Source organism: Phaethon aethereus, assembly GCF_964289735.1.
Source record: "Phaethon aethereus genome assembly, chromosome: 1".
Lineage (NCBI taxonomy): Eukaryota > Metazoa > Chordata > Aves > Phaethontiformes > Phaethontidae > Phaethon > Phaethon aethereus.
The window spans coordinates 117,959,109-117,973,183 of NC_138575.1; the positions used below are offsets into that span (position 1 = coordinate 117,959,109).

A 14,075-nucleotide genomic window follows, 5' to 3' on the forward strand; every position below is an offset into this window, starting at 1 on the left:
CACATTTTTATTTTGGTCTTACGTTTGATTTTGATTTTTCAGATTGATGCCTGGGCTCAATCAAACTCCATACCTGGCCAGTTCACAGGAAGTACTGGAGCACAGATTCTGTCCTCAGATGAGCTGACCAACAGTGGTCCCCAAGCATGGATTAGAAAGGTAGAAGTTATGCAGACATACTTGTCTAACTATCACATTTTAAATATCAGTGGAAGTATTGGAAAAGGCAAAAAATGTGCCTTAAAAACCTATGGTAATGCATGTGTGAAATACAACAGGTTGAGTTAAATCATTGTCTTTGATCAATTTAGATACTTGCTGCTGCTGTGTCCCATTTTGTGGTGCATTAAGGTGTTGTTCATAATGTAGACTACTTCAATAAGGTGTGCGTCTGGTATTTGAGTCAGATTGGTTCATATATACTGTTACCTTATGACATTCATGATACTCGTATGGTTGCAGTGGTAGGTCCATCACTACTTTTACAGGATTGGGACAGATCAGGGAAGGTTTGATCCTGATGTTACTGAAGTCAGTGATGTTTTGGCATCAACCTCAGTGAACCAAGTCCCAAGCTGCCATTTTGTTAGACTTGGTTCTATCTGGTTGCTACTTTGCCTCTATTTGTATCACCAGGGTTTTCTGGGAGCCAATTATTTGGAGTATTAAACCAGGAGTTGCAGTTGAGTTAATAAGTTTAATGTTATCCTACAGTGAAATAGCTACTTCTTACTGCAGAGTAATACTGTCTTATTTTTGGGGTGTGGTGCGTCATACATACATGCGTTTTATAATTTTAATAATTCATGCTTCATCTTTGAAAATGAATACTGAACTGGTTCTCTTTCAAGAAGTAGAACTGAGGAATTCAAGCAATATCCACCTTTCACACAAAAAGAATAATAAGTTTATGGTGGTCAATTTTGCAAGTAATGTAGTTGAGTGTACGCTGTATCTGCTTATCCTTCCAGAACGCAGTGTTAAGACAACCCTCAAAACTGGTGGGTTAGATTTGAGGTTTAGGTAGAATTTTCCATAAAACTTTGTGTAAACTGAACACAAAAGTCTGTAATTATAACATCCTAAAAATAGAAATATCTTTGCCAAGATTCACTAACTTGTTTTTCCACTTTATATAGCCAAGCAATACAGAGAGCAAGGCAATGCAGAGATCCAAGTTACTTGCTAGATGGGAATCTTTTGGGCTCTTCTCTGTATTAATACAGGGCATAGATGATAAAGTCTTATTTTAATAATTACTAACTTTTGAGGTTGTAACAAAATGTTGGCTTTGATGACAATAATTGTCCTTGGCAGAGGAACTTAAAAATATAAAGCACTCAGCAGGGGTGTATTGGCGAGAAAAGGAGAGCTGCTCCTCAGTGAGGCTTGTGAAAGAGATCAGCAAGCCTAGGAGAATTCTCCCTTTCTGCATACCTTGAGTGAGTTCCCAAGGCAACAGAAAGGGAGCATCGTGATCATCTCTTTCCCAAGCCTCCTCTTCTCATCCCGTTTTTATTCCTTGAGGTTCTGTGGTGGTCTTCTGTACCTTTACAGTAACAGGCTAACAAAAATGAAGTGGAGAAGGCAAGTGTGTTTTCCCGCTGACATTTAACTTCACTCTGTGATCTGCTTTAAAAAAACCCAACTAACCAAACAAAACAACAATAAAATGCTTTATAGGGAGAAAATGAGAGAAGAGTCTGGTCTCTGGCTTGTGGGCATTACTGCTATGAGGAGCAGAAGCATATCGGAACATTTTGTTGAGTCTAGAAGTGAGCCAGCAGAAGCACTTACGTCCGTCCCATAGCTGCGAAAATGTAATGGTTTGCAGTAGTAGGCATCCTCCCTAGGTTTCTGACAAACCATCATGTGGTTTGTCAGAAAGGAAGCTGCTACTGGAAACAAGAAGAGTTATTGGGTGAAGATGATGAGGACACAGTCCTCTTTCCTGCTCTGGCATTCCTCAGCTTGACTTCTTTTGCTCTTTCCAGGTTCCATATTTGCACGCACATTGCCATCAAACTCATGAGCTGACAAGTAGTTACAGTCATGAGCCCGCTACAAAATGCATTAGGGGCTACACAAGACTTGCCCTGTGATTTTTAGGAATGGTGGGGCCTGTGAAAGCCTTCACAGAATTTAGGTTTGATGAACTTAAATGTGGAATCGCATCCTGTGGTTAGAGAATGATTTCACAGAAAAAAATGCAGCAGGGATAATGGGTTATGAATGCATGTTATCTTTCTCAGTGACACGAATGCAAATCAACCATGAAATGCAAAGTACAGATTGTGTTTTACTTAGGCATTTGAAGTCATGTAACTTAGTTCCTGTTAATTATGCAAAGTAGCACAGAGATATCAGACTTGTACTCCCTTTTTTTGTCCTAAGAAAATGCATTTTAACACTTAAAAAAAAAAAAACGCTAGTATTTTTAAATTTTTCATCTGCTAGTAGGGCTGTGGAGTTTCTTGGGGTATGTTGTATGTGTAAATTTAATGCACGTTTCTGACTGAAGATGTTGAAGATGTTGTTTACTGAAGGCATTTTGCTTGGGAAATTGCCGTAAGCAGCTGCTGTAAGAGGACTTGCAGATGTACACTAGAGCCCATGTCAGCTAGTTATTTGTGTATCATTAAACAAAGAATTAGAACAGGTACAGACATTGTGCTTGACAGAGATAATCACAAAACTAGATACATGTAACAAAACAGAAGAGTGGTGTCAGGATGGGAGAAAAATTGAAGTACTTGGGGAACGTGTTTCATAAGTGCTGTCTTCACTTTGCATTTCTTGGATTTCAGCCTTTTTTTTTTTTTACTTAAAAAATTACTCTGGAGAGGTAATATGTACTCAAACCAAAATATGCCTGCAACTTCAATTTTATCTCAAAGTTTTTTGAGGGAATTAGTTACTGAAGTGGATAACATGGCATACTTGAATGATCGACGTACCAATTAGAAGTATGGTTTATTTTTCGAAGTAATGTGCTAATTCATGATGTTCATACATAGGGTTCTGAGCAGTATTCATAAAGGAATAATATGTTGTTAGGTTTCTTGTATTGTTAAAAAAGATTTATGAGCAGTATCATCTTTTTTTTCTTTTGAAAAGTGGTTTCTGTTTCAGTTTATCATCGTTGGTGTAATCAGTTCACAAATATGACTGGCTTGTTCTGGAGGTTGCTGCTTTTTTTTTTCTTATCTTTTTTCTTACAAATACACTATGCTGCTGAATAAATGCCAGATCAGAGGAAGTGGTCAAATATTTTTTTTCCAAGCAAAATCTGTGGAGGTCTGCTTACTCAGTCTTTCCCAGATTCACCACTTGTTTCTGGATTTATCAGCATAATTCTATAGCCTAAACTTGCTCTCCAAATCAAGGTTTTTGCAACGTTTTATGTGCACAGGGTAATGCTTGGCATCTGTTTTCATTCAGTTGTGCTAAAGTATGACACACAGTATTACTGTGACTGTTAGAATGTTCTGCTTTGTGTAGCAAGTTCTGAAAACTTAAAGTGTTCCTTCCATTCTTCCACAGTCATAGCAGATGAGTAAAATGGTGGAGGTAAAACTTGCACAAGGACTGCTGACCTTCTAACAGGGCCACTTACCAAAATACAAGTATTCCTATTGCTGTATATAACACAATGAGCTTTCCTTGGAAATGAAGGCCATGTGGCAAGTCAAATCAACTAAATGATAGTTGTATTGGACTGGCTCCCCTGCTCAGTCCTCAAAATGTGCTATCCTCAGCTTGCTTTCTACTGATGTATGAAAAAGCTGTGACCAGAAATCCTGAAGCTGATTGTGAGTGTAGGTTTTTGTAAGGCATTTGATGGGATTCTTCAGAAAGGTATTCCTCCTCTTTTATTGGGGAAGGAATGTGGCTGCTGCTAAAAGTGCCTGTTTATATAATGGAAAATTCAACTACTTTGCAAAAGTTTTGCCAAAGATAGATACTTGCACCTGGTACTTGACTCAGAAGTTCTTCGGAGTTAGTCTTAAAGTAATCTTTAAGATAGCCCATTGTGCTGCTATAGCTAAAACTGTCCACCTAGTGCCTTTAAGGCTTCATTGTCTTGTACTTAATAAATTAATTGCTCAGAAGAAATAAACCTTCCTTCTGACAGAACTTAGGTGTTAGTCTCAGCATTGTGAGAAGGAATGGGTATTTTCTGAGAGCAGAAATTGATGATGTATTTTAAGATCTCTTAAATAATTATGGCTTTAATGTTGTGGATGTTGCGGGTGCTGTTTTATAGATTGTTCGGCTCAATGCTGTATGGGATCCTTTTCCCAAAGACAGCTGTTACAGTTAAACAGCAATGACTGTTCAACTTGTGTTTCAGAAAAAAACCTGTAAAATCATCTTTCAGGTGTGATATTTTTGTGTGTTTGCTTCTCTAAGCCCTTAAATGCTAATTCAGGCATTCATGTCCCCCAAAATTTTCTACCCTAACATAGCTTTAAAAGGGGAATAGTTTTAATTAAAAGCCCTCTTAATTGACCAGGTTTTACTGTGTAGCCTTCTTTTTAAAGGAAACACATTGACATAAGAATGTGGCTTATTAGTTGTCTCCATCTGCTGGCAGAATGGAAGTGTGCTTTATTTGACTGGCCTTTCATGGAATTTAGAGATCAAAAGACGAGAAAAAGGATACTAACTTTTTGTGCAGACTTACTCAAATTGAGGTTAGTGAAAGAAAGAGAACAATTGTTTTGTAAATAATTCTGACAACAGTAACCAAAGACTTAGAAACTTGGGGGTTTATTGTATTACATACTCTTCAATTTTATATCCTCCTTATTGGCCAGATCTGCAAGGGTACATAGCTGCTGAATAGTCCTGTGAGACTCGGCCTTCTATGATTTTTAAAACTGAAATGAAATTTATATCTTGCTGCTTTGCCCTTGTTAACATTTCTACTCTTACGTTTTCAAATGTAATTACAAACACAGCACTACTTTTTACACATATTCTACTAAATCATGGGCTGAGTGAAGTTGTCTGTCATTTGAATTATAAAAGAAATAGTTAAATAGAATATAATTGTCCAGGTGACATTAGAGATCTATATTGAGTTTATTATTTAAAAACAAAACTGAAAGAAGAACTTCCCCTGCTGCAGGCCTTCTATGCTTCTTCAGTAAACTGAATAAAAGTAGGCTTCTCTTGGCTTCTTTCATCTTGGTACCAGAATTAACTTCATTTAGCCTTTTAGTGTGATGCACAAGTACAGCTATTCTGTAATGAAACAAAACTTTCATTTCTAATTCCTTGTTGTCTTGGTTCTGTTGTATGCATTTGAGAGTCAGCATAGTGTAAAAAATTCCTACTGAAGTTATCAGATAGGATTCTGAATTCACACATTAGAAAAGGTGTTTTTAATAAACTGCACTTGGGAATTTAGAACTCTTTATTTCCAGTATTTGGAACTTGTTCAGGCTCTGATAATTCCTATATAGGAAGTCGGGGCTTTGATTTTTTTTTTTTTTTTTTTTTTAAACTACAGATACGTTGATTCTGTTCTTTCTACATCACTTCTAACCCCTGAATTAGTACATTTACAGGTGTGATGAGAAAGCTAACATTAAAATGGCCTCATCAAGAAATTGCACTCTGTCATTTGTGAACTGAATACACACTGGTGATAATGAAACAGATGTTTACATTGAAAATTCTATCATTGTAAAGCAGGTACAAAAGAGGAATCGGAACCCAGGGTGACATTGGCTGGGGTTTGTATCATTCTCGGCATGGTTGCCCTTTTCTTATGAGAGGTTCCTGGAAAAGAGAGGGGAGGATGAAAATGGAAGTAAGTAAAAGCCGTTCTAGGTGTATAGATTGAGGCAGTTTGTATCGAAGAAACTTATTGTCTCTGTGTACACACATACACACTGCATGGTCTGCACCAGTCAGAAAAAAGCTGAACTGGAGAGGTGTACTTAGCCTCTCTATTCTTCCATCAGAGCACTTTGTTACTGAATGCAGCATCCAGTTGCATGATCGATAGGTATTGACTGTTTAATAGGTGAACATTTGGAGAAGTCCTGCCACAATCTTCAGCAATTTTTAAAAAAAAATTTTTTTTAACACCATGTATAGTGGGGATTACACACATACGCATCATTAGTGTGTGTCAGTTGCCAATCTGAAATCCCCTTAAAATCCTTAGTCTCTGCAAAAGTAAGACTTCTGGCTTTGTTTATGTACTAATAGAAACCAAGGACCTATCAGGCCTTTGTCCAAATCTGGGAAATGCTTACTTTTGCAAGCACAAGTCAAAATAAAGGAGAGAAAAAAAAAAATTTGTTCTATTAATTTGCTTTGATAGTAAGTGAAATTTTCACAAAAATACTAGGCATTGTATCATCTAACCTACTATGCGAAATAACTGATGGACTTATCAGTGCCAGTGTGTAAACTTGTATATTTTAAGGCAAGCAATTTTTTGCTGTGATGGAAATGATTGACTTACTTACTTGGGTCAGTGGGGGGGGCAGAAGAGAGATGATAGTTCACAGAATAACCTGTGAACTTTCACCCCTCTATATGGAAACTTGTTTCAGGGTCAAATCCTTGTAGCTGCCTTCTTGCCACGGTCAATGCCAGCCCTACTATTCACAACACTGCGGCCATCGAGGCCTAGGTACGTAAACATTTAAGGAGTTTTTAAAGTTCTTTACATCAAAACAGATTTTTAAAATTTCTGTTTATAAGCTTTCACCATTTAACAACTATTATGTTAATGATTTGAAAGAATGTGAAGACTACTGCTGCTAAACTGTGTGGCTAAGCGCCTTTTTTTCCTTTTAAAAAAAAGAAAAGAAAAACCTGTATGTTTCATGTGGATTTTCAGAGTAGAACTTGAATGTGCAACTGCTGTATAATAAAATGGGGAAACTTTTTTTTTTATATTTAAAATACGCCTAAACACTATGTGAATGTCATTACTAAATGTGCTTGTATTTTGTTCAATAACTAGGTACACTTGGCACACATGTTGCCAGTTAAACAGTTAACACTGCCTCCTTTCACAAGATGAGAAGAGATGCATTGGAACCAAAGTAGCGTGTTTAAAAATGGACGGTTATCATTTTATTAAATACATATGTCTGAAATGGGTCACTTGCCACTTTTGGATTGCATTAGAATTTTCTTAAGTCGTTCTTTTTTGAAAACATTGATCTGTGTCTCGTGTGTCTGCGTGAATTCTGGTTTATACAAGATGTTAATGTATATAAAGCTATAAGGTGTATTTTTTTTGAATTGAGTCTGTAAAAGGTTGTTAGAAACATTTTTTGGAAGCTCCCACTTTTTTTTAAAAACCCAATGCTAACTTTAGGACTTGTTTTACTTTTCTTTTTCTGGATAGGATCAGTTCTTAAGAGCAGCCCCTGTAACTGGAGGAATGGGAGCTCAACTGATGAGAAAAATGGGCTGGAGAGAAGGAGAAGGGCTTGGGAAAAACAAAGAAGGCAGCGTTGAGCCTATTATGGTCGATTTTAAGACAGATCGAAAAGGTAAGCCCTTCCTTAAATGTCTTATGGCAGCATAAGATATGATAAACTTCTCATGTCTGTTTTGGAGATAGGCAAAATGACTTCAAAGTAGTAGGCTTTTTCTCGGTACAGCTTCACTGTAAATTAAATTAAGAGAATGACGCCGATGATTTTGGTACTAGTTTTTCAAGCCCTGGATTATGTATATAGGCTTTGTCCTTATGCCTGTGAACTCTTCCAGGCATTCTTTAACTTTCCCTGACCTTCATCTTCTGTTTTAAAAAGTCCTTCTCAGTGGTTCTTAAATTAGGGATGTGCTTCAGTTGGATGCATGGAGAAGGCACAGACAGGGAAATGAGTTGTGGAAGAGCCATTGTGGTTCATCTAGAACCACAGGATAGAACTGATGGAACTATTCGATCTTCTAATCTGGGGTGAAGGACAGAGGCGAGACCTACAGAGTTGAGTTACTGCTGCCTTTCAGCTGAAGTCCTGACATGAATAGACTGTCATACTGATGTTTTTACGTCTTCCAAATAGATTCTGTTTCCTTTTTTGTCCATCTGATCTCCCTGCTGTTCCAGCTCCTAGTTTGATCCTGCTTTGCAGGCACCCCAGCTCAACTACAGTGATGATTCCCTGACTGTTTCTAAACATTGCGGTAGCAATCTTTCCTCCTCTTCTTTATATAGTCCATATCCACAGGTGGAGAACTGTTGCACTTATCCCATTTGATTCAAAAGAACTATCCTTTTAATTACAGGCAGTGTGGTTTATGTGATTGGCCATCTTGCCAGCATAGTCAGTAAGAGCTCTGTTTTCAGAGTGAATGTTTATGAAGATTTTCTGTCTGAAATAGCTATACAGGTTCTAACCATTTAAAATACAAGATGCAGAATTTCAACAATCAAGATGTATGATTTAATTGTTTTGTTATGCATGTTACCAAAATAAACAATTTAACACTGACTGCAGGAAAATAAGTTGTTACCGTTGTTCTCCTAAATATTAAAAAAACCCCACAAACGGGAACCTCTAGTATATTAAATAGATCACATCTAATATTAAAGCATGAAAATACTTTGGATTATGGGTTTGTATTAGCTTTTGTCAATGCTCATAATTGAGCTTGGAAGAAAACAAAGCATGTAAGTGCAAATATTGTGAAGTTTATTTGCAGAGATGCTGTTGGAGTTAGGGGAATCTTTAGGTGTCAAAATTGTTAGGTCTCAACACAGAGATAGTTCAGTACTGCTCAGGTGACCAAACTAGCAGTGAAAATACAATCTAAGTATTTAAATATTAAGTGCAAAGAGGTAGAAAATGAGAAGGCAAGCCTATGTTAGAAAAATACCTATTGCTTTCTAAATTCTAAAGGCCTTCTAGCAGCATAATACGGTTTTATAAATAAAGAAGTGCAACAGTCTCAAAGTATGGAACACGGTAATACAGACATCTTCATTTTACATGAACAATGACCAAACTTGCTTTTCAGATGTTTTTCTTTTGTGCAACCTTTCTATTTAAAGAAAGAAAGAAAGAAAAGAAAAAAAAAAAAAAGACACCTGGTGACAGAGAGATTGCAAAGTAAATATTTGGAAAATATTTTGTTACTTTTACTTAGTTACTGGGGTCTTTGTAGATGATGTTTTATGGAGTTCTTGCTGCTGGTAAGAGTCCTTTCAATTTATCTTGATTAATATCAGTCAAAGGGAAGATGAAAACAGTCAATTTCGGTAGTATTTTCTCAAGTAGCCTGCATAACATGGTTATGGATTTTTGTGGTGAGGAGGGAAGAGTAGAGCTCTGTTCATTATGTTGCTTGCTTCTTGTCACATCATGGGAAAGAGGCAGAATTGCTGCACAATTTGTGAACTTTTTGAACATTGAAAACGTTTTGGTGATACACAGCTCAAGTTTCCAGTTCTAGAAGTGTGCCCCGGGATCCTCCTGTGGTTTCTGACAGAAATCTCCTTGATGCCTGCAGAACTTGACACCAAGGTTTCAAGGATCAAGGTCTAAGGCCTGAGGCAGGATCAGGTCCTCATTGTGCTAGGCATTCTGTAATGGATAGTTTGCTCTTTTTGCTTTGGAATGCTCGGTTTTCAATAACAGTCAAAAATGTTGGGTGGAATTAAAGGATGCCTCTTCTGGCATGTGATGGATTAATCTGAAAATACTGATAACCTTCGTGATGGCCAGGCTTTGCTTTAGTTTCATAGTTTTAAAGTATTTGATTATTACCATATGTACAATCTCGCCTGATAATTTCAACAAAAAAACTAAAGGTGTTCTGTGTTGATAAAGAATATTTAATGTTGAGCCAACCAAGTCCATATATATACGGGGGGACAACTTGCATTGTGAAGCTGCAGCATGTTTCAGGCATTACAAAAAAGCAACTGAACGGGAATTATACATTTTTGACAAGTAGCTAAAAAGCTTCTTCAAACATTAGTTTCTTTGATGCTTAAATGTATAAAAAGTCAATTTTTTAAAAAGTTCTGTGTAGAGGTTTAAAGAAAAGTCTGAAATTTTTAAAAGGAGCCTGTCATTATGTAACCCATTTCTGTTTTGTAAGGGTTTTTAAACAAATTTTTAGAACTTGTCCCCCAAATAAAATACTATTTCTAGGTATAGGAACAAGCAGTTTGCGAAGGAGTTACTCAGTAGGCTGCACTAAGACATGAACCGAAAGGCTGTCTGCCTTTGCCATAGCTTTTGCTTAGAGCCTGTTTTTTCCAGACACTAAGTGAGATCTGTAGTTCTCTCACAGACAGCACTGAAACCAAACCCTTGAGCTTTGCTGTTGGCCAGTAAATTGTTGGTTCGTTGTATTCAGAGAAGCTTGGTCCATCAACAGAGCTTGTCGGAGTCCGTTGATGCTTTTTTGAAAATAGCTCTTGACTGAAAATTACAGATTGAAAATCCCCTGTACCAGGGACAAGATGTGGAAGACAAGTGTCAGTGACTTAGAGTGAGGGAGAGACACTATTAATGCAGAGAATGACATAAGAGTTTTTTTTTGTTCGGTGGAAAACTTTGGTTATTTTGGATATAAAATTCTGTAAGGGGGAAAAAAAAAAAAAGAAACTGTTTCAATGATTGTTGTCTATGAGGGTTTCAGGCCATTTGAAAAGACCGTACTTAGGAGCTGCATGAATATTAGGATGAAAAAATCTGGTAAGGAGGGAAGGATTTTCTTGTAAAGCAAAACAAAACAAAGTGCCAACCAAAAAAACCCTGAAGAAACTGGAAACAATTGCAGTATCTCCCTGTCTTTATTCACCCAAGCCAGGAACAAAAACAAATTGAGGTAAGCAGCAAAGTAATGTTGAAGGGTTGAAGTCTGAGCAATTCTGAAAAAATGCTCAGGTATTTTATTTATGTCTGTTTAAGGTAATGGCACAATGAATGGCAAGAAACTTGAGTCACTTCATAAGCATGGCGTGGTTACTGGCTTTTGATACATTTTTGGCAATTGTTACATGTTATTTCTTACTCTTGTAAGAGTTCAAAAAGAAAAATGCTCAGCTTCCCTGTTTCACAGTGACTTCCATTGGAATTTGTCCCTTTGTATTGACTGGGAGCCCAGTTTCATGCTTTTCTGCTGCTTTATATTCAGGTGTGATTGCAGTCATGGTAATTGGGCTGTGAACTTGCACATAAAGGAGAAATATTTGAATACTGTTAAATAAAGAGAGCACACTTTATAAGAACACCACTGTGGTATTCATATTCATTCAAAAGGACATACTACATCTACTGTGTAATGGAAATACTTCAAATGCTTAGTATGTCAGAGGCAAACAGTTAAGGTAGTGGATGACTTTAGCGTTGCACAGAACAAATACTGAATGAGAAATGTTTTTAAGTTTCTTTCTTGTTAGTGTTTCTCCAAAGGCAGGCACAGAAAACCAGGTATTTCCTGGCTTGCATAAGACTACTCAAAGTTTTCTGCTATCTGGCTTGTTAAGAGTGTTACTAGAGCAGTTGAGAAGAATGTTATGTGTAGTATGGAGGGGAAAAAAATGCTGGATGAAAGAGAAGAATGAAAGACTTCTGGAAAGACAGTTGTATGGTGTCTCCAGGTTTCATCTCCACTGATACATGTTATTGCTTTACTGATGAGAATACAGAAACCAGGTGGGGATCATAAATGTAAACTTTATTGTGTTTTGTTTAGGGCTTGTTGCTGTGGGAGAGAAGGCACAAAAGAGATCTGGACATTATGTTGTGATGAAGGATCTTTCAGGTGAGATTCTCACATGCCTAAAAAAAATCTAATTTAAAATGATTGCTTTGATAGTGGCACTGAAATGTCACCTACATTTTCTCTTTAAGGTAAACATCCAGTTTCTGCATTGATGGAGATCTGTAACAAAAGAAGATGGTCACCACCTGAATTTGTGTTGGTAGATGATAGTGGGCCTGATCATCGCAAACATTTTATCTTTAAGGTGCGTTTGAGTTTCCTTGTTTGCTGTTGGTTTCTGTATTAAAGGTGACGTAAATTCATTTTTATATCTGTATATAAACATATAATCCACGTCAGGGGTGGCTGAGGACTGCTAAGCAGTGTCTCAATGCTAAAATTTCAAAGTCCTTTTTCTGTAAAGGCCAAATCGGATCTCTCAAGCACATCAATCTGTCAGTCCATCAAGAAACACACTATTCCACTTTCAGTAAAATTATTAACCTATGTGGTGTATTCTTGCTGTTTAGTTGCAGGTGTGGTGTTAAGTCTCACTGTTGCAAAGGTGGTGAGCAAGATTTAGGTATTCTTGTCCTTCAGTTATCTTATGTTGTGGGCTGCTTTCTTTATGTGATACCTTGTATTAGCAGTTACTGTTTGGGAATGATTGTGCTTACAGGCCAGATGCAGATTTTGTCTACTCCTAAAGAGGAATTACATAGAGAATGTGCTTAAAGGAGCTCTGCAGTGCTGCCTTGAAACAGAAGTGAAGAGGTACTCTCTAACGCTTTCTTTTTTTTTTCCCTCTCTTTCATAAACAGGTGAGAGTCAATGGAAACGAATATAGGCCTACTTTTGCCAGCCTTAATAAGAAGCATGCTAAAGCCACAGCAGCAACTGCGGCTCTCCAAGCGATGGGACTTGTACCAAAGGAAAGCATGGTTAATACCACCATGTTTAGGAGTGCCTCACACCGCTAGATATTGTTTTTTATATTGACATTATTTCAGATAATTTTACTCTGCACAAAAATGGTATTTGCCCTTTCATGTTGTAAATACATTGGCAATTCCCACGTTGTAAAAACTGTACAGACACCTTCAGGTTTTTCTTTTGTACCATCAAAATGTATTTAAATCATACTTAGTTTTTGGTATGTTTATATTGTTTACATTAGTGATGTAATTATTTCTTAAATGACTAAATCAGACGACAGACTCTGGCGGCATCAGTAATCTAAACCCTTGTTTTAAAACAACTCATGCAATTTCTCTTCAATACGGAATGTTAACACTTTCATACTGTTTTCTACTATGCTGCAGTTTTCCCCGGTCTCGGTGAAGCTACTCATGCACATTTGCCGGCAGCTGGTGAAAGGTGGTGCGGCTTACCTTAGTCTAGTCGAGGCTGGCGTGTACTGCTGGACAGATACCGGGCCAGTACTGTGACCCCTGTGCGGGAGCACGTGGCAGCAGCCCTGTTGTACAGTGTTAACGCTGCGGCTTCTCTTTCAGTTTTGTTTTGGGGGTTTAACTCGGTGGTGCACTGCGACCAGCCATACAGCCCATACTCTAGGACACCTGTGATTAGGCAAAAGACTTGCTTTAAAAAGGGATGGCAGAAAGTCCAGCAGTGGAACCGATGAGACTTGCAAATGTAAAGGTGACTCTCCCTGCATGTTCTAAGAAGGGAGATGATGGAGTTGTCTATTCCAAACAAATTAACACACTGCCTGATGTTGATTGTATGAATTTGTGGTTAATGTGAATTTTAAACTCTAACAAATCTACAACTGGATTTGGGGGGGGGGAAGGGAGGGGATAGAATGATGCTTAAAATTGTTGTACCCAACTTGGTCAATAAAGCAGCACAAGTTCATAATCTTAATCACTGGTCAGTAAACAGTAATTAAAATGTATGCCAAAACAACTTTCTGAAGAAACGCACAGTATAAAAATACACTTTATTAAGATTATCAACAGCTGTTGGGGTTGCAGAATCAGTTCTAGTCCTTTTTGGTTGCTTTGGACTATTACCAAATTAATTCCTTGGGCTTAAATTTTCCATAATGGTACTCTGCCCTCAAGGAGACAGCCTGATCCAGAGTTTTGGCAGTTTGACAAGGGAGAGGATGTAGAAAGCTTTTCCTCCTCCTTTTTTTTTTTCTTTTGTTCTTTTTTTAATTTAAGAAGTATTAGTACTTTAGCTATGTGCACTTTGAATTGGAAAGGGCATTGTACACCTCTTGCCAGATTTGTCTGAGTTACGAGCAGATTGCCAGGATTTATGGGCTCTAGTAGTTCAGGTGCTTATTTCAGAAAAGTCTTTTTGAGGACTCTTTGTATTGCATCTACTGACCAGAGCTGCTTCTG

At 37.5% G+C, this 14,075-nt stretch overlaps 1 protein-coding gene across 1 annotated transcript in view; it reads left to right on the forward strand.

Annotated features, from left to right (window-relative positions):
• The window catches only part of SON (SON DNA and RNA binding protein), a 37,494-nt gene extending 24,624 nt beyond the window's left edge, over window positions 1-12,870 (forward strand). The window contains exons 10-14 of the mRNA XM_082012796.1: window positions 43-159; window positions 7,382-7,529; window positions 11,695-11,763; window positions 11,853-11,968; window positions 12,525-12,870. Of these exons, the coding sequence (XP_081868922.1) occupies window positions 43-159; window positions 7,382-7,529; window positions 11,695-11,763; window positions 11,853-11,968; window positions 12,525-12,683 (609 nt within the window). The 3' untranslated portion in view covers window positions 12,684-12,870. The remainder of the gene's footprint in view (window positions 1-42; window positions 160-7,381; window positions 7,530-11,694; window positions 11,764-11,852; window positions 11,969-12,524) is intronic.
• The last annotated feature ends 1,205 nt before the right edge of the window (window positions 12,871-14,075 follow it).